Raw genomic sequence first — 21,496 nt, forward strand, 5'->3', positions numbered from 1 at the left:
AGCATCCTTACTTTTTCTGTTTTCTCCACTGTAGCGATAGCAGTGCTCAAGGATAAGCAGCCAGGTGCTTTCCTCATCAGAGACAGCAACTCTTTCCAGGGGGCCTATGGCCTGGCCCTCAAGGTGGTCACCCCTCCTCCTAATGCCAACCTCACTGGCAACAAAGGTACTGATCATAATTAATGCAATATTCATTGTACATCATTATATTGCAGTGGTTCTCAAACCTTTTCATTTCAAGGACCCCCATAACTCTCAGAGAGACCTTTAAGGGTCCATTTAGACCTCCTCAAGGAACCCTGAGGGTCCCTTTACCCAACTTTTGTTATATTGTAACGTATTTATTTTTTACTAACAAATGTGCTTACAAATGTTGCTACAAGTTCTCATACTTGTGGTCTCTGTTACTCATTGGGAAAAAAATGTGAGAGGTGATTAGTATTGACAAACTTTCTTTATTTTCTCATTTGAATTTTACACATTCTGTACATTGAAATTTAATTGGTCAAGGCAAGCAGTGATATTATGGTTCTTAAGGCTTGAACAATCAGAATCTTTCTATTTTCTCCCCTCGTCGTCATAGCACTATCACTATGCAACATACTTTCTATGGTTGTAGTGTGAAATTTATTTTTTTGTCCCTCTCTCTCAGGGGATCCACTGGAACAGCTGGTCAGACACTTCCTCATAGAGACTGGGCCGCGGGGAGTTAAGATCAAGGGCTGTCAGAATGAATCCTACTTTGGTCAGTTATGTCTCCAACCTCCAACACAACTTGGATGATATATTTAGCCTAGTTAGGCCAATAGGATGCAATGAATGTCCACAGTTCTCAAATCTGTCAGCTAAATAAAATAAAATAATATCATGTTTCTTTTATTAATTGTTTTACTTACCCAAATCATTATCCTTCTTATCTCCTTCAGGAAGTTTATCAGCCATGGTTTACCAACATTCAATCACTCCCATCTCCCTTCCATGTGCTCTGCGCGTCCCAGAAAAAGGTTATATCAATTTAATTTCAATACATTAAGAGTTTAAGTTTAGTCACAAAATGAGACATCCTGAAATTCTGTAGATTGGTCAGAGATGCTATTTGTAGATGCTGTCTAGACTGGATGACTCACTCCAAGGACACAATGATGACACATATGTCTGTTATGTTTTATTTATTGTTATAACATATGGACTACCTGTTTTTAGGTAATTATTCAGGTTGTTTTATTTGTATTTTCTAAGAAGGGATTGTTTATGTATTTGTGCGTGCGTGCGTAAGTTTATGTGTGCTTTGTACTTTGTTTGTAATCTGTGTATTTTATTAAGACTGAACTGAGCAATGATTATGTTTCAGATCTGGTGGGAGAGCTTCAGGAGATGCAGAGTGCCACAAGCACCAGCACAGCAGCTGATCTTCTCAAACAAGGAGCAGGTAAAAGAGGGGACTTTTAGGTTGAGTGAGTTGTTTAGTAATGCCTGGAGTTATTTTGAATTGTTCAATGTTACAGATTAGATTAGATTAGATTAGATTAGATTAGGAATTTGTATTGTATTTTATTGTACTAGATTTTATTAGATTTCATTTTCACTTATTCAAATTCAAAATTCAAATTCAAAATTCAAATGTGATTTCAGAATGATGACACATAATGATGTAATGCTAATCCATGTGAATCCATAATGCTCTATGTTTTTCATCCAGCCTGCAATGTGCTTTACCTGAACTCTGTGGAAACTGAGTCGCTGACGGGACCCCAGGCCATCTCCAAGGCAACCAAATGCACCCTGGCTCTGAGTCCTCGTCCCACAGCAACGGTGGTCCACTTCAAAGTGTCAGCTCAGGGCATCACTCTCACTGACAGCAAAAGGCGGTACGTTGAAGGGACTAGCTGGGGGTCTTCAGCACACTTTTGTTTATCACAAATGATAGTTCCACAACTTGCAGATTGGTTAAATATGTTTTTTTTCCAGCCTCAAGAAATTGTAATATACTCACCATTGAAATTGTAAAAGTGCTACTGACTTGAAGATGGTGTGTGTGCCCATCCAGGCTGTTTTTCAGGAGACACTATCCAATCAACAGTGTAACCTTCAGCAGTCTGGACCCCCAGGACCAGAGGTGGGGCTTTTGTATCTTGAAAGAAACACTGGCCGCGTTCTCTTACAATGATGCTCTTAATGACAAAAACTCAAGTGGGCTCATTGTTTTGGCTCTGTTGATTCTCCTGCTACACAAACAAACTTATATTGTCTTTTTATCATTTCAATATAAGTTCTCTTTGTGATTTGCTTGTATGCTTTGTTAACTGTGTGACGTGAATGAATTAGTAAATAGCGCTATTGTCAGTGGCTACTGTTGTGTAAACCAATCCTATCTACGTCCTTGTTGTCCAAGTTTTTCTAAGTCTGGTCTCTATGTCTCCGTTTGTTTGCCCGCGCTTCAGGTGGATTAATTCTGATAGTCCGTCATGCAAGTAAGTGCTTGTGCCTCTCTATGTGTTTCACTTTTGCAAGTGACAGTAAATGGCACTGATTTATGCATGGCTAATCGTACTTGCATCTGTTTGTCAGAAATCTTTGTGAATTTGCCCTATTTACAGTAATGCAAACTTTTTTTTAATATAGATTAATACCACTTTTTTTTATATCTATATTGTCATATAGATGGTTTCAACAGCCTATTATTTCTAGGAGACATGTGAAAACACTTTGTCGACATCCTGTCAGCTGTCTACACCACTAGCAAATGTCAAACAATAACAATTAATAGTAATATTTTGTTGGAGGCTAGCTCATTAGAAAGTTACCAAACAGCTTTTTCCGTGACATTCTATATTGTTTCCCAGTGCAACGTTTATAAACAGGAAGTTCACATACTGTAAGCTGTGTAATGTTCAGGGCTACTGTGTTATTGTTTACAGCTTGAAACTGTTCATATTGTTTGTTTTATGCCTTCATAACCTCTTTACATGGGGTCCTCTCTCTTCTACAGGATGTTTGGTTTTGTGGCAAGACGGACAGGCAGTGCCACAGAAAACGTGTGTCACCTGTTTGCAGAGATGGACCCAGAGCAGCCAGCTGTAGCCATTGTGAACTTCATCAACAAGGTCATGCTGGGACTACAGCAGCGTAGATGAAGACTGCCACCCACACAAGAGACAGACAGACAGACAGACAGACAGACAGACAGACAGACAGACAGACAGACAGACAGACAGAGATATAGCTCTCTGACTCGATGGGAGGGATTATTTGGATAGAGAAAGACATTCATAGGTCATTCTGAAGATGTGGTGTTTTTGTGAAAGAGGTGTGTGTTTGTATGCTTGAAATGTGTGGCATTGTGTGGTGGTATTGCGATGGCTGTGATTGTGGGTTTACTATGAAATTCAGGCTGATGAACTGGTCTAGGGCACAGTAGTGTGAGCAAACCCCAAAGAGTCACAGAACTTTGATAGCCAAATGAGATTCAAAGATTTTTCTTTTTTACTGGCCCTTTACTTCATTGTCATTTGTCTTTCATGTTTCAGAAGAATTCAAATGTATAGCACGCCTTACAAAGCTTTTGACTGGCACAATCATTTACCATAGTCCATTGAGGTTTTTACATTCTGCTTTCCAGTATCATGATTCCACATATTAAGCTGCAGATGAAACGGCTCAAAAGGTTATTATTAATGTACCAATACTGTATTTAATTTTAATGTTTTAAAGTGTCAGGTGATATCAGTGCAACATCATTCCCAAATTCTGATGTTACAAAACCAAAGAAAGTAAAAACGTAAGTGATCAAATGGATAAAGTGAAGTTATGAGGCATTATACTGAGTAAGAACGATGAGATGGTTAGACATTTAAACTGATGTTCAGAAGAAGAGCTTTCCTCAGTGTGTATTCATCCACCCATGGTACTTGCTGACATATTTGTCCAATTGCTAGACAATCTACATATTAGTGGGGTTTTTTTCTCTTTTCTTTATCCCGTTTAATATAGCACAAGACATATTATGCAACCTTGGTGCACCATAGGCTGACAAGAAAACTGTTTAAAATAAATAGAACCTATGTCTGGTTCATAAACAACGAAGGTTCCAGCAATATTCTGTTATGTGGTAAATTATGAGTAAAAAATGTCAAACTATCGCTTGATGTCCACACATCTAAATCTAAATATCCAGGACCATTGCCATCATACAAATTCTGTTTTAGAATTTCACTTCAAGCCAAAGATTTAATTATTATGTTAAGGTATTTTTGAAGGCTTGAAATGTTTTATTGTTGTTTTTGTGTGTTTGTTTGTTTTTTGTATTATTTTTGTGTTTTGGTCATTGTGTGTTTTATATAATACGGTATTTAGGTAGCTTCAACAGGATTCTTATTTTTCATAATGGAGCTTTATACAAAATAAATAATATATTTTATGCTTCTGACGTCTATGAGGAAAATGAAATATTTCTATCATATTTGACAGGAAAATAAAATCTCAATGGAAAAGGATCAAGTGTATGCTTTATTATTGCAGATGAACATACTGAGCTATTTTAGATGTGCATTATTATATTTTCAGACGGGCCCTAATAGTGCAGTACCCGTCAGTGTACTATGTGCAGTACCCGCTATCAGAGTACCTGGAGATCAGTCTGACCACTCAGAACTATCACGTCAGTAATCTCCATATTTGGGCATAAAGAAGCAGACGCTGTCTGCCTCTTTATGTCCAGATATGTCTGAGACACGCATAAGATGGCTACAATATGGCGGTTCAGTGCCTTGATGACACTGATCATTTCGTACATTACGTTGTTCTGCTCTGTATGAAGACGATGAACTGAAATGGTCAGCCTGTGACGTCAGTCACCTATGACGTATCTATAACGTAGCTATTAATTACTCCAAATTTGGGCAAGGGTTTTCAGTCTGATCAGTCTGTTGACTTTCATCATCATTATAAAATAAGTTATGTTAATATATATGACATGAGCGTTGGTACGCCTACTCTACTGGCAATGTGCACAAGAAAAAGCCTGGTGGTTTATGAGATTATAGCTCCAGACAAACGAACACACAGACCCTCTTATAGACATATAGTCTCCTACAGAGCCATGGAAAAAAACACACACAAAATAACTTTAGCTTTGTGCACAGTTAAACGTTATGTCAGCTAATTTGTAATAACGTTAAATGTTATTACAGAGTTCAAATCTCGGTGGAACCTCATCCTTTTAAATGGCTTAATTACTAAATGTTATTACTATGTTTAGTAATATCATAGTAATAACATAATTAATAAGGTTATTACTAAGTAATAACATTGTAATAACATAATGACATAGTAATAACATGGTAATAGCGCTTAATAATTAAGTAATTTAAAAAGGATGAGGTCCCACCGAGATTTGAACTCGGATCGCTGGATTCAAAGTCCAGAGTGCTAACCATTACACCATGGGACCAAACTCCGTTATATACTGGGTAAATGACGTATTTATCAGCAGCTACGGAATAACATAAAGAACGTTTATTCTTCACATCATAATGTGTGATAGCGTGGATATATCATTTTTCCACGCCTCGCATTTCGGTCTTGGAAATGTTTCAAAGGAGCGAGCCTAAACTGGGGTGTGTAAGATTGTATATATGGCCCTCATGGATAGCTAACAAGCTAGCGTTAGCTTTCATTTAATAGCCAACGTTACGTGCATCAAAGGCAAAACACCGATATGTTACTAATAGCATTCTATCTACCCAGAAAGTATAAATACTCGCTCGCTGCCTTATTTACACAGGATATGGAAAACAGATTTTAACACAAACAACAAACAATATAGTTTTTCTAACCAAGGGCAACTGAGCCATTGGCGTAAAGTCAGAAGTCACGTTATATTTTCTTAGTCCGCTTCCGCTTGTGCTTTTCGAAATAAAAGCCTAACTCAAGCAGGGCTTTATTTCGAAAAGCGCATCATCAATGTGTCTGCACCTTATTTTTTAACTACACGGCATAGTGTGTCCGTGGAAAGACTTGGCCTTGTCTGTGGCAATTTCTTTCTTCTTTTTTTTACATATAACATAATTGTCATTTTGATCAGTCCCAATTACTGAATGTCAGTCTCCAGGTTTTCTTCCGAATATGTATGACACTGATTTACTCTGACAGTATGGCACATTAGGAGTTGTCCACTATGTTTTATATTATTTTCAAGGACATAACTCTGAGAGTGCACAAATGGTCCAATTGGTTCCATTTGTGCACTCTCAGTTACACACCGGTAAAGGTAATAAGGATATAGCTCTTTATGTGTTTCTGGTAATATTATTGTCCGCTCATTTGTATGTCCATGGCAAAAATTTAATTTTGACAAAAATGTCCACCACAAGCCAGCATGGTGATGACCCCTGATCTTGAGTTGTAAATTAAGTTAGTTAGTTTAATTAAATCATTGTATTACAAATAATGTAATACAAGTCGATGACTGCTAGCCAAATGTTTAACAGCACTGATCTTCAGTATGCAAGTTACGCCACACTTGCTTGACATTAACCTGTGATAATAATAACAATAATAATAATAATGTTATTATTGTTGTTTAGTTATTTTCATTGTTATTTGCAAATTCCAGTGGCTTATAAAAGGTTTCAATAATTCCATGAAGGAATACATGTTTTATACCGTGGAAATGTTCCATCGTGGTCATGTACATTTCTAGAACGGGTTAAATAGGTTATATCCATCCATAGGTTTATCCCCAGAAAGCGGATGTGTTACTGTCACTACTTTTTTCAACCGATTGGACAGTAGGGGGCGACAGAGCACTGAAAGAAAGATAATCACCATATCACAGGCAAAGCTGCAGTTGAGGTGATGGTGTCAAGAAAACATGTGACACTAGTAAGCTGGCCCCTAGTAAAGTGGTAAGCTCGTGCTCTGACACAGTTTACACACACTACCTAACCAACTCTATTGGTGTCAAGTGACAGTGTTTGGTTGCACTCTTTTTTTCTTTTTGAAATATAGGAACAACAAAGCAATATTTGTCATTCAGTAGGCTACAGTGGAAGAGCAAGGGTAAGCAGAGAGGTTGCTGTTCAGAGCAAAGAATGTAAGTGTTGTGTACAGTGTATAGAATATAGTTATGTACAACTTTATGACACAAGTGATTATTATGCTATGCCCAATTCCCCCAGAAGAGGGAACTAACAGCAGTTTGATGAGCAAGATGGTCCCAGGATTCAAGACTACAGCCTCCACTTTCAATCTAGAGTCCCTAATTTTGGGCATGTCATAGGAGATGTAATTTAATGTGTGTGTGTGTGTGTGTGTGTGTGTGTGTGTGTGTGTGTGTGTGTGTGTGTGTGTGTGTGTGTGTGTGTGTGTGTGTGTGTGTGTGTGTGTGTGTGTGTGTGTGTGTGTGTGTGACTGTGTGTGTGTGTGTGTGTGTGTGTGCGTGTGCGTGTGCGTGTGCGTGTGTGTGTGCGCGCGCTTGTGTGCGTGCGTGCGTGCGTGTGTGCCTACCTTTTGACTATGCATGCACCTCATGGTACTATAGCACCACAAAGGGATTCAAAAAGGCTTCTCAAAACAAACTAGTCAGGTTACTATTTGGCCTCACACCTAGAACTCACTGTCCTAACCCATGCTCTTATTATGCTAGGGTGGAATGCCCTATACCAACAGACATCAAAACGTGTGACTCCTTACCCTCCTTCAAAACCACCATAAAAAAGAGCACCTGTCTGCAATTTGTAACTGGTCCCTGTATAAAGTCTAAGTCTAAGTCTAACACCAAAAATGACCCCCCAGCCCCCAACTGTTACTGTACATATAGGGTTATAGCGTTTTAGTTTTTTTCATTTTCATTTTTTTTAATAATTTATTTTTCATTCAGTAGTAGTGAGTTGACTTTTTTTTCTTCAAAGTTTGCACTTTCTTTTGATTTTTTCATCTTTTATTTTGGATTTAGAAGGACTGATGGCGTGTGACATGCTTTCGCACCTTTCCCGCCTTCTTTAAACCTGAAAAATGAGACAGGGGACCTTAGAATATAACAAAAACCTGTTTATGCCTGATTAAATTATGTTTTTGTAGAAATCTGACAGAGTTGACAACGATCTTGGACACAACTTTAAAGGGCAAAAACGTTTACAAAAAAACACATTTAAAAAAAAAGTTGATGGCAAAAGTACATTCTTACTATGTTATCAATACACATGGTTTTCAATGCTTTTAACAAAAAAACAAAACAAAAAAGTTTGAAGTTGTGTATCCTTGTCTTAGACAGGGTTTTTTTCTGGCAGAGTGCAAGTTTAGATGTATGGTATGTATATATATGTATTATTAGGCGTATTTCATGAATTTCAAAAACTATTCAAACTTAAAAATGATTTTCTTTTTAAATTATAATTATTTTTAATAGCAAAATAGCTGATACAGCCCACAACCCTAAGCATAGGCCTATACTGAACAGCACTCTTGGTTTAACATAATTGTTCCTGTGGAAAAGGAGCTCAGACATTAAACAGGAGAAACGGGTCATGTGAGGGTGGACTGTGTGGTGGGTTGTTTACTGGTCATTCTTCTTATAGAAGCCTAAGGCCTTCGCACGCGATCATGCCAAGCGTTGTAGCTTGAGGAGGACCGGTTGTTGTCGGCAAGCGCCACTGTCGTGTGATGGAGCTGTAGTACAGTACAGTAGGCTACAGTACAAAATCGAGTTTAAGAGGTGACTGGATCCAGGAACAAGAACGACATTCCCTGCTCCCAGCTATCCTCTGAGGAATTATGAAAAGAAAAATAACCTTTGGTCCCTAAAGTAAATATTTGAAGAAGTCAAAGGAATCCCAACAATGTTGAAGATTTGCTGCATGCAGAACTATGAAGGCAAGAAAGAGAGATCTGCTGTGTTGATTCATAAGATGTATAGGACTATTAGGCTATAGCAATAATAATTCATAAGTCATAAATTATACAACAATTTCATGTTTTCAGTTCAAGCTACCCACAAATTGCAGTTATATATAATATATATATATATATATACAAAATATTTTTTGTCAGAGAGATATACAGTACATCAAATATCGACATGAGGTACGTCTGTACTAAACAAATAAAGGCAGAGTACCTCTGTCTATTGTGCAAGAGACATCACTTAGCAGCAGATATCAAATATGTATGAAATGTGTGGGAAAGGAGTATAGTTACAGTCAGTCATATAAGCATAAATGATAGCGCCAGTGTAATGGCAGGACTATTCACGATCATATGGATATAAAGTGATAGTGCCAGACTGCCAGTGTAATGACAATGGAGTATATTCACAGCTATACCAGTGTAATGACGAAGGAGAATATATTAAAGTTGAACAGTCAGTCATATAAACATAAAGTGATAGTGGCAGTGTAATGATGAAGGAGAATATATTAAAGTTTAACAGATAGATAGATAGATAGATAGATAGATAGATAGATAGATAGATAGATAGATAGATAGATAGATAGATAGATAGATAGATAGATAGATAGATAGATAGATAGATAGATAGATAGATAGATACGGACAGACAGACAGACAGACAGACAGACAGACAGACAGACAGACAGACAGACAGACAGACAGACATGCTTATTATGCTGTTATTTTTATGTGTCTCATAAGTCAAATAGGATGCTTTGCTGGTGAACAGGCACATGATGACACAGTTTATGTTGACACAGTTGCTAAATATTGTATTATCCCACTCTTTTGGAGAGCTGACAAAAATCTGTAAGACATAAATGTTTGTCTCCTGCTGCAGTCAAAAATTCTGGATGACATCTGTATTACAACAGAGCACTATGTTAGAATATCAATATATAATTATTCAGAACATAACTGTCTGATAAATAAGATACATATCACATAGAGCTGTGTCTGAGAATCACACACATAACGCCTTGGACTTACATAAAATATGACAAACCATGTTATTTTTATTTTCCTGTTTTCTGGTTAGTAGCCTAAGCTTGGTTACTGAGCAAATTGAGCATCTGACGACACACACAATGGCTACACGTCTGACATGGATGTATTATGGAGCCACATAAATCCCCATTAACACAACAGCTTGTTCCATTATCGCTGCCAACTTCGAGATTGCCCAAACCACAGGACAAGGATCACTTCACCATGAACACAGCCAGAGTTTCTAAACTTTACGCCCATATCACTCCTAAACATTATATATTAATGAATGAGTCAGCATGCTCATGTCACATTTCTTAGTTCCTGAAAGGCTCAGAATGCTTTCAACCTCAGGTTCACATATAAGACAAAAAACGTGACATAAACAAGCTGGTATGCAGGGCAAGACAGTAAACTCTGTCCATGCGTGCACAGGTTTTATGGTATCACTCTAATTGTTCAGTGGTCTGTGTACTTTTCAGCCACACACCGTCTGCAAAATGTATGTGCGCTTAATGTGGCATCGAGTGGAATGTTTATTGTGAAAATGCCCCTCCTTTTTGAAGCAGAAGTGGCATGGCAGCACTAGGGGGGTGGAGGTGGAAAGGGGGGTGGAGGTGGAAGGGGGGGGGGGTGGCGGTGGAACTGGGGGGGGGGGGGTAGTGAAGAGGGGAGTGTAGGACATGGCCCCAGCATTGTGCTGACTGTTGGATCAATGCAGGGGATAAGTGGAGGGCTGATGAGACTGCAAAATGTCTGATATGCATTTGACAAACAGAACATGGAGAAAAAGCAAATGGACAGGAAACAGTGTACAGATTTGCCTTAATTGCCATTTGTTTGTTATTTTAAAGTAACAGATTAATTTACCAGGCAAATCTCTGTAATAGTCGAGTTTTTTAACATTCCTAAGGTCCAAATAATAATGACAGGATGTGCAACGCTATTATTTTGCGCCATAAAACCCTTGACACTGGATTTGTTAAAGTAAATATACATGTTCAACATCTGTGTGCTCTTTAGAAACCATATGATCCCCTTACCCTCCACTGCTTAGGTCTAGCATACTTTACTCTCAGCAGGGGTTTAGAAGGGGTTTTGCTTGGAAGAGGATGTACTGTATGTATGTATGGGTCCGGATGAGGCCCCTCACTCTTTCCCTCCATAATCTGCTGTCGCTTTTACTGTGTTTACATTATATAGACACACCCCTGACCTTCACCCTAGAAGCCCCCTCCCACAACGTTCAGTGCCGTTTCCCCATCTCCCACCGCTTTCCCCTACACACTACACTACACTACACTACACACACACACACACACACACACACACACACACACACACACACAGAGAGAGAGAGAGAGAGAGGGCGAGAGAGCTGTGGCGCATCCACGGATAAACCACAACAAATAACCTAAATTAACAATACGAAGTGCAAAAATAATCGACTATACTCAACCTTCATGTTTAAAACCAGGTGCAAAGACAACGTTTAACATGCATTCAGTGTGGTGTGTAATTAGTCTATTATTCATTCATCTAATTTGCCGTACAACCTCGCATTGCAAATGAACGTATGTAAGGATCCATCGGCATGCAGCAGCATCGCTGTCTAGCAGCCTACCACTGTACTGCAGAACAGACACACCCCTCCAACACACACGCCTCACTGCACACATTTGGATTGCCATACTCACCATTTCTCCAACAAAACGGGGACCGGATGACTCGCCCCAAAACATGCTCACCCCCATTTTTCTCGCGGACCGCCTGCCCCCAGCGGTTCTTGTATTCATCTTGTATTTGTTTTACTGAGGATAGAAATAAGCGTAGGGTTAGGTTAGCTATAGTTTTACTGAGGATTTGGGAATAAGGTTAGGTTTAGCCTAGGCATATAGTTTGCTGAGGTTACGTTTAGGAATCAGGTTAGGTTTAGGCATAGTTTACTGAGGTTACGTTTAGGAATGAGGTTTGACTGATTGATTGATTGAATAAATAAATACTTTATTTAGAAAGACATGGCATTCCATTGAATTGAGACACACCTATGGAAACAGAGTACAAGGAAGTACAATTCACAATACAAGGTCCTCTAAACTGGATCGCTCATAAAAGCACAAAGGCTTATTTAAAATGAGTTCCCCACACGCACTCAAATCATGCATGATGACATTTAAGAAGACAGACAGATACACTACTATTCAGAACGTCATACAATCAGTTTACAGGGTATGAAAAACAAGAAATATGTTCTTTTAGGGCAGGTTAGGTTAGGCATAGTTTACTGAGATTTCTTTTTTCTTAACTGTGTATAATCTGAATTTTATTCATTTCACTGTTTTATTTTATTATTTTGGTTTTAATATGTAGCACTTAGAGATTTGGTTCAAAAATAAAATGCGTTACAAATCAAATGTATTATTATTATTATTAGGTTACGTTTAGGAATACATACCAGGTGGTGACCGTTCCGAGGTCGCCGGATTTGCCCCGGGGCGACTGTGTTTTGGGGCGAATGTTTTGGTCTTCAACAAAACGCATCAAATACAAAGAAAAGGCACACTCTTACACACAACAAACACCAACACCACTTCAACCACGCGATGTCGACAGGCTATAATTATTATGATATTAACGAAACTGTGTGTCGCGTATTTATTTACAATAAAGACATTAAAACGCAGCCTCGATTAAGGCGTGCGTTTATGAATCGGGCCAGTGTGTGTGTGTGTGTGTGTGTGTGTGTGCGTATTATTGAAACCGCCACAATGTATCTAACTCTGCTGTGATCTCTCCCACAGATCCACGAATCAGACCTCAGTCGGAGTCAGAGTGAAACAATGTTGCTTTAAACCTCACGCGGTCAAAGTTGTTTACCTCTTCGTTACCTCTGACGTCATGACACACCCCTGTTTTGGGGGAGGGGGAGGGGGGAGGGGGAAGGGGGAGAGGTGGGGGGGGGGGGAGCCGCTCCACATGTTACGAGCAGCGGACTGGACCAAACACTGGCAGCCTCAGAGCTAATGTCAACCAATCACAACACGGCATCCACGTCGAGCTCACCTCTGATTGGCTGGCTGGAGAGGGGCTGGGTGGGTGGGGGGATGGGGGGGAAACCCCCCCCCCTTTCCCGTAGAGGTCCGTGGTGGGGGGGGGGGCGGGGCATAACAAAAAAAGTAATGGCCATCTATTTAGGGTCTGGTAGAAGGACTGTTTCTCGTCGAACTATAATCGTTAAATCCAAAGGTTTTTTTCCCACTTATTTCGTGCATGCGTTTAATTTAAGTGCGGCGGTCGTAGATTGTTGGCTTTGAACCGTTCGTGTTCGTGTGATTTCCACGGCGCGTGGGTCTGTAAAACGGTTGATATCGGTGCCCTAAACTTGATGATAACCACCGCGTTTTGGGGTTAAAAAGCAAGCCAAGGCTAGCCACGCTAAGCTATCAAAGCTCTGAGTTGAGCCAACGTTTTGGAATCCTCGGAAAGAAGGGCGTGCGACGTTCTATCAAGTCCTTTCACGTGCGGAGGGAGTTTTTTTTTTTTTTTTCGGTATAGAAAGAAGAAGACACTCTTCTCTGATTCTTATCGTAGCTTTATCTGAAAGTCAACAACATGGAGGAGAAATACTTTGCAAGAGGCTGACGACGACAAAGGGATTAAAGAACGACTTGGTTCTTGATGGGGAAAAGTTGAACTGAGGTATAAAACTCAACATGCACACACAGAAGGAATGCATGGAAGTCAAGGCTTCCAAGTGGTCTTTCAGCTATAAACAATGAGCTTATATGTTATTACTATGTTATTACTATGTTGTTATTATTACTATGTTATTACTACGTTATTATTACTATGTTATTACAATGTTATTATTATGTTGTGTGTATGTATATATATATATATATATATATATATATATATATATATATATATATATATATATATATATATATGTATAGCTAGCTAGCTACACAGTACACACACGTATGCTATACGTATGCACTTTGTGGATGAAAACTTGTTAACGTTATGCAACTGCATGTTAAGTTGCAGGCTAAGAGGCCCACAGTGAGTGACTTGCGACATGCCATTTTGTATTGAACAGGATTATCTACTTGGGGGATAAACTGAAGAAAGGGTTTCAAGTCTTACCTATTGTACAAGGGCATGCAAAAGACCCAGGTAAGTCTGCCACTGTTTGTTATTGTTGGTTATTTTTTTAATACTCATTTGGAATATGCATAGTGTGACCTATTTTGAATACAAACAAGGTAAAGACATTTCTTGTGTGTGTGTGTGGTTGTCAAATTTAGCTGTGTGAAGTTAAAATGTGCTCATGTTGCATGGTAATTCATCACTTTAAAACAGCATTTAATTCAAAATACTGTTTGCAAATGTTCCTTCCACCACTATAACCAAGCTATAACAGCTCAGATCTGTTTCAATAGATCTCTATTTTGTAACGTAATTAGATTATACATGTGTACTGAAATGCTGATGGCATTTTAAATGATCTGATATTCCCTAACCTAATTAATCAACGAAAAAGCCAACTGCTCAAAGTAGAGTTTAACACTGCTGTCATGTAACATGCACTTGTGGTTTGCCTCTACAAGTCCCATGTAATAGGATTATGAGGACCTGGATAGAGTTCTAAAAGTAGGCTACTTTCACACGCAAACACACACTTTCCTTAAGAAAGTGGTGACTGGTGACTTTGCTGGCCCCAGAGAAGTGAGCTGTCAGTTGGATGATGGATATATCATGCAACACTGTCTTCATGTCCCTTGTGTAACCGTCTCCAGTCCTTTCATGTTTTCTGACCACCAAATACATCTGAAAGAACTATATGCAGGTAGCTAGTTGGTAAAGGAAATAGTAACCCACTTTTTCAGTGGGATTCATGGCACCAGGGTTGTATACTGGACACCTATCCATTTCCCTCAGGTAGGAAACACCAGAGTGGACTATTTGGAACTGGGGCGGGGGGGCATTTTGGACCAGATGCTCTGTTGCCTCATTTAAAAAAATATATATATAGAAAAAAAGGAATAATTAGTTAATGAGTTTCCCTCCAAATTTGCTTTCCTTCTTTCAGTTGCTCAGCTGATTTATAGATCTGCTATCACATACATTTTTTGATAAATTGTAAATTATGTGGAAAATTAACAACAGAAGTAGCTTAAGCTATAAGTTAACCTCTGCCAGAACCCCCCCCCCCAAAAAAAATTAATAAAAAATAAACAAAAAACAAAACAAGACTCCGCAAGCCCCAGCTTTCCCTAATCGACTACCATAGTATCCAGTGAACTAAATAATAGCTGGGCCAAGACCTGCCACGGAGGACATGGTATGGACCTACATCCCATTCTGTATTGACTGCAACAATGGCTGCTTGTTTATGGAGCTGTGCAGTGGTGATGGTACAGTCCATTAGGTCTCCTATACAGTAAAGCACCCCTCCTCCTTTCGTGACTACAGTAATTGGTCGCTTCCTCTCGTATGTAACCCTATAGAGAGAAAGAGGCCGCTGTACTTAACAGTGTGAGCCACAGGCCCACTTGTACTGTATGTCCATGTGTTTGGACAGTGGTTCGTATGTGTGTGTGTTCATGTTCCCTCTCTGTTTAGACTAATGAAGTGGTTAAGGTTGCCCTATATCGTGCAGTGGACACATCTACATGTCATAGTTGATGCCTGTGCTGAACACATCGCAAGTTGTGTTTTGAGGGGAAGTCTTGCTGAAAGGGTCTTGGAGAAAAAGTCTTGGAGAAAAATATGGCAGTTGATGCAAAGAGTAATTACCTTTCTTTTAATATAGGAGCCTGATAACATAAAGAAGCAGGATGTTTGCATATATTCTTATCAGCTTGCAGAAGTGATTGCTGTTATGAAGACTTTATTACATTGCATGCTTGTTATTTTAGCTTTCTTTCATCGATGAGGAGACGTAGCATGTTCTTTTTTGCTTCTCTTTTGTTTAGTTTTTTGTTCTTGACATTATGCAACTCTGACACTGGCTAACTGTATTTACACCCCCCCCCCCCTCACCCACCACATGTCCGTCCATTCCTTTTCTAGTTGGTTTTGTGTGTGTGTGTGTATGCATGCGTGTGCACGTGAAACTCCCATTCTCTGTAGTATTCTGAATAGACATAGATGGGACGTGTGTGTGTGTGTGTGTGTGTGTGTGTGTGTGTGTGTGTGTGTGTGTGTGTGTGTGTGTGTGTGTGTGTGAGTGGGCCTCTCCCTGCCTCGTCTCTTTCCCCTCTCCAGAGTCCAGCAAGGGGCCCAGTGTAAGGGGGCAGGCAGGCTGCCGTCATTGCCTCTCTCTCCTTTCGTAGGCCCGGGCCTGGCAGTGGGGCCTGGGCAAGGGGAGGGAACCGTGGAGAGACCATAGGTTTGGACACGGGACATAGGAGCCCCCCCCCGCCGCCACCCCCCCACCCTCAACCCCAGTTTAGCCCATCCTGTGTGGGGCACAGGTCACCTTGTCATGTGCTATCCCTCTGATCATAGGGAAGCACATGAGATAGATAGGAAGATGGAGAGAGAGAGAGAGGGAGGGAGGGAGGGAGAGGGTAACGAAGGGACGGGGTCGGACTCGTTTGTTAAGCCAGTCGTTTAGTTATAGCAGTGCTGCAGATTCACTTTGCATGCATGCCCTTACAATCTGTATTTCATTTTGTTTTACTGGATACTGTGCGAGTTGGAATTAGACAAAACGTCTACCATCATTATGTCGACTCGTGCTTGCCTCATTGCTTGATCAGAGCCCCCGTGCCATTCCTAGACTTTTCCATCCTCCATCCTATAGCCCCAAATACTCTCCATGAACTGGGTCAATCAAGGTCTGATTTGATCTATGTCTCCTCTGTACTCGTAGTGACCCAGCCAGAGGTATGCAGTAAAACACATTGCTTTATGTATTTTTTTCTCTCCTACTTTTTATTTGTGTCACTCTCTAGCCCACTCCCCTATTTCTTATATATATCCTGCAAATTGAAAATTTTGGCTGCGCTGATCGATTTCTGAGCCATTTGCGGGATTGCGTCATGTGATGTAGGAGGGGGATTCTCATTGGAGCCGCGGCCGGAGAGAGACCCCCCCCCCCCCCCACCCCCCCCCCCCCCACAGCACACACACTTCTTTCCCACTCAGGCGCTCCACATAGCCATCTCTCTTTTTTTTCTTCTTTTTTTTTTTCCAGCGTTGTTATACGTCTGGATGTGATTCCGGCTTTGACTCTTGTGTGTTGGGATGTGGTCTGTAAGCTCATTGCTGACATTCTTGGGACGTGACGCCAAAGGTTTTTTTTTTCTCTTCTTCTTTCCCCCTTCTCTCTTCTGCATGTCTGTACGCAGTTAAAAATGATCACTCCCTGAAATACCGTCTGGGCCCTCATCTTCCCCACTCCTTTATCTCTCGTGCCATGCATAATCACCTTTTACTTTAAATACCATGCTTCTAATGGCACCACTTAATCAGATGTTGTTGGATGGATGGCAGGCGTGTTTTTATGCTCGCCCCACGCTGACATTCATGGACGTGGATCTAACATCTGGGCTGCCGTCCAAGCCGTTTGCACACAGCCTGTGTCACATTTTGTCTCTTGCTTTTATTTGCAACAAGTTAGCTTACAAGTGAGACCAGTGGCCAGTTTGCCGTCTCAGTAATCACACATGGGGCATCGGTGCAGTCGCAAGTGGAAAGGGAGCCAGGAGAGGAGTGAAGGAGCTTCCATATGAGCAGTATTGGAACGTTGCCACGGTCTGTCTTGGCACTCTTCCCCCTGCAAGAAGCTTTCACAACACTACAAACTTGCTGCAGATAACAGGAGCCCCACAAGGGGTACACAGACTCATGGATTTCTCTATGCTAATAAATACACGCCAATAGTCTGCAGCATCGTTAACATAGAGCGCTAGCCGTGTTAATGTACCACAACATTTACTCCTTGTTGCAGAGATTCACGCCATATGTGGTGCAGGCTTTGGAGGTCTTAACTCACACGGCATCTAATATCAACTAATTAGATGGTGCAAATTAGAAGGGGCCGCTTGGGACGTGGGGGTGTGCAGACAGTTTACACAGCTTTGTGTGACAACGCTTTTGTGGTAGTATCCATCAGATCAGTCAAATCTTGGTGGGATTACTGGGATATCCCCGTATTGTGATTAAAGTTGAAGCCGTACCAGGTGTAACTAAATCATTAAACGAGGACATTTTAAAATAACGTAGAATAGGTTAGTAATTCTGAAACTACAGAGCCGGGGGTAGTCTGCAATATGACACGACGAGTCATTTCTCAAAATAACCACAATGATTTAGTTAAGCTGGACCAACGACTCCACACTGACAGTCCTGTAAACAGTTGTTAAACTGTTTGCTATTTAATGTTAGGACTTTCTCACCGTGTGTCCTCTGTCTTCAAAGCTGACCTGGGACATGCTCTTCTGACACTGAGGCCTATGTTATGAGACACATGCACGTCATTTCAGCTGTTTATATGAATAAATCAAGAGGAGGAAAGGATGAGTCACAGTACAGTCAGATGGATACTGGTTTGCTAGTTAAAAGGAAAAAGTGAAAACTCTCTCCAAGTAACTACGGTAAAAAGCGGGGGGTAACATTTTTATTTTGCAGCTTTCGCCACCCACTTAAAATGACAAGCTGTAGTCTGTTTTGCGGTGTATAGCACATAATTATAGCGCGCCTCATCTCTTGCTCATACTCATCTGCCGCTTGCTGCTTCGCTCGGTTTATTGTCGAAACTCCAGCCCTTCGGTCTCGGCTTCTGTTCCATCTCTCCCCAACTCTTATTTGCTCCACTTAACGGCCATTTGATTGGCCCGCCATTTCGCTTCACAACACGCAGCCAGGTTTGGTTCTGGGAAGAGAGGATGCAGGTATACAGGAAGCTACGGCAGCAGGCGTTTCGCTATGTCTTTTTTTATTATCACTGGGCATGTTCCTTCAGACGGGAATCACTGTCATTTTCATCACATTAGATTTTGAAGCAAAGAGGAGTATCGCCGTTCAGAGATCGTTTGCATAAGATTCACTGCTTTTGACCTTTGACCTGATGACTCGTGGTTTGAGTTGCGGGAGTGGCGGTCATCACGTGGCGCTGGCACCTCCTTGCCTCCGACCTCCACCCCGTCCCGTGGCCTGGATCAACCAGCTTCCTGTTCACACACAATCACCGGATTGGCCAGGGAGTGGAAAGAAAAAGACCTACATCACACTGCAAACAACATTGCGCATATACATCCAGACTCACGCTGCCATACATGATGCAACATACACCTTCATCTGCACAACTATCATCTGTTGGCTCATTCTCTAAGGCAAAAAGTTAAACCAGCAGAGAGCGCAGTCAGTGACCATCCTTTCAGTTGGGTTCCATTTTTGTAAACGACCTCTAATAAAAAACAACAATATTTTTCCTGCTGATGGACCTCAAGACGAGTAGCTGTCAGAGAAGAGTGGTTTTGGTTTATTTTTAGTGTGTAATTGAGCTGGGGGCCCACCACAGGGTATTTTTAGATGTCTGTTGGAATATTAACAACAGAAAACAGACTGTTTGTCTTGATGGCTCCTCTGTGGGTCCCGGCTGGCGGCCCAGAGTGTTCACTCCTCTATCTGGTCCCCCTCCAGCCACCCAGTGGGGCACACTGGGGCTTTGTGACACAGAATGTCACTGTGACAAAGAGGTCACCCCCCCCCCCCCCATCACCACCACACACACACACACACACACACACACACACACACACACACACACACACACACACACACACACACACACACACACACACACACACACACACACACACACACACACACACACACACACACACACACACACACACACACACTCCATCTATCTTTATATCTCTATCCATCCAACACCACACACACACACACACACACACACACACACACACACACACACACACACACACACACACACACACACACACACACACACACACAAAATCCCTGCCACCACCCTTGTTTCTGGCCAGCATCTCTCTGTTGTCTCTCTGTCTTTCTCCTACGCCACTCTCTCTCTCTCGCTTATCCTCCTTCTGTCTCGCTGCTCTCTCTCTTTGTACTCTTTTCTCTCACTCTCTCTGTTTGTCTTTCTCTCACACTCTTCCTTCTGTTATTGTTTGCCTTTTCCCTATCTTTTTCTCTCCATCTTCTTTTCTCTCAATTCTCATTTTCTCTCTACCTCTTCTCATTCTCTCCCTCCTTTTCTCCTTGTTTCTCTCTCTCTCTCTCTCTCTCTCTCTCTCTCTCTCTCTCTCTCTCTCTCTCTCTCTCTCTCTCTCTCTCTCTCTCTCTCTCTCTCTCTCTCTCTCTCTCTCTCTCTCTCTGTCTGTCGCTCCTGTCTTTCTCCCTTTTGCTCCACTCTCTGTGTTGTCACTCCTCTCTGGTGGGTTGGTGCTTACTCTCTCTGTCTAACTTTCTCTGTTTCTCTCTCTCTCTCTCGCTCCCTCTCTTTCTCTCTCTCTCTCGCTCCCTCTCTTTCTCTCTCGTGGGCTGGTGCTTCCTCTCTGGCCGCCAACAGCGAGAGGCCATTCAGAGGGCAGTTGTGGAGGCCTCAGCCGAATTATCTGTGTAGTGATGTGTAATTGAAACGGTAGCAGCCTAACAACACATTTATCATGTGACTTGCTCTCCCCAGCAAGGTGAGTAAGATGTTTTTTCAAGAGCCAGAGAAAAGCAGTGTTGCTATATTGCTACTGGCACTGCAAACCATGTTCATGGGTTTTGATTAATAAATGCACTTCATTTATGTTGGGTAGTGCTTTAACCCATTAAGACCTGATTCTACAACAGCTTTATGAAAAAGACGTATGTTGCTATATCAGTGATGCTATAACTTATTCATGTCAAGGACCCCTAAAATTATATGTATTTGGTCGCGGACCCCCATCTCAAAATATGTTGTTCCAGGGACCCCCAGAAGTAAAGATTTGATTTAAAAATGTTCGGTTTAAAATAATATGTATTCAAAAGATTTGCACACATTGTCAAAACATTTCAAAAATATCAGATCTACATACAAGCTTGTATATCTGATATTTTTGAATAGCCAAAGTGTAAAATAATGCTTTTCAGCTCAAATCTAAAAATGACACCGATGCGTTCCCGGTCTTAATGGGTTAAAAAAAAGAAAAAAGACAGACATATAAAAAACACAGTTTAATTATGAACTTGGATTCAGGCGCTTAGCTGCTGGGTAACTAGTTGTTAAACTAACCACAGAGTCATGAAATCACTGATGTACTCCATAACCACTGCTACCACTGCTCTGAAAAAGAGGACATGTTTAGTAGACTTTGGTCAGAGGCAATGGATTCAAAGTGTTCACCCGCTGCCTGTCTTTATGGTGTTTTACATAACTCTGGAACTAAGGTTTTTTTAGGTGAGCTGCCCCCTGTTTACATCAACAACGTGTAATATGTAATGGCACTGCCTTACTAAAGAGATTACATGATCCTCCATGTTTTCTTTTCCTCTGCCCTGCTTTTCCTTCTAGCTCCTTGGCCTA

At 41.0% G+C, this 21,496-nt stretch overlaps 2 protein-coding genes across 5 annotated transcripts in view; both read left to right on the forward strand.

Moving 5' to 3' along the window:
* The window catches only part of LOC308081547 (tensin-2-like), a 53,295-nt gene extending 48,821 nt beyond the window's left edge, over positions 1 to 4,474 (forward strand). For 3 of the 4 annotated variants that reach the window (XM_080423185.1, XM_080423187.1, XM_080423188.1), the window contains 8 exons: positions 35 to 166; positions 653 to 745; positions 927 to 1,004; positions 1,352 to 1,429; positions 1,700 to 1,868; positions 2,048 to 2,116; positions 2,442 to 2,471; positions 2,990 to 4,474. In XM_080423185.1, the coding sequence (XP_080279311.1) occupies positions 35 to 166; positions 653 to 745; positions 927 to 1,004; positions 1,352 to 1,429; positions 1,700 to 1,868; positions 2,048 to 2,116; positions 2,442 to 2,471; positions 2,990 to 3,134 (794 nt within the window). In that variant the 3' untranslated portion in view covers positions 3,135 to 4,474. The remainder of the gene's footprint in view (positions 1 to 34; positions 167 to 652; positions 746 to 926; positions 1,005 to 1,351; positions 1,430 to 1,699; positions 1,869 to 2,047; positions 2,117 to 2,441; positions 2,472 to 2,989) is intronic. The other variant, XM_080423186.1, reaches the window with a different exon arrangement.
* Positions 4,475 to 13,120: 8,646 nt separating this feature from the next.
* LOC308083019 (vitamin D3 receptor B) overlaps positions 13,121 to 21,496 on the forward strand; it is a 34,047-nt gene continuing 25,671 nt past the window's right edge. Inside the window, exons 1-2 of the mRNA XM_080425114.1 lie at positions 13,121 to 13,632; positions 14,036 to 14,112. The gene's annotated coding sequence lies outside the window, so the exon portion shown is untranslated. The remainder of the gene's footprint in view (positions 13,633 to 14,035; positions 14,113 to 21,496) is intronic.

Source organism: Gymnoscopelus braueri (assembly GCF_963280865.1).
Source record: "Gymnoscopelus braueri genome assembly, chromosome: 3".
NCBI lineage: Eukaryota > Metazoa > Chordata > Actinopteri > Myctophiformes > Myctophidae > Gymnoscopelus > Gymnoscopelus braueri.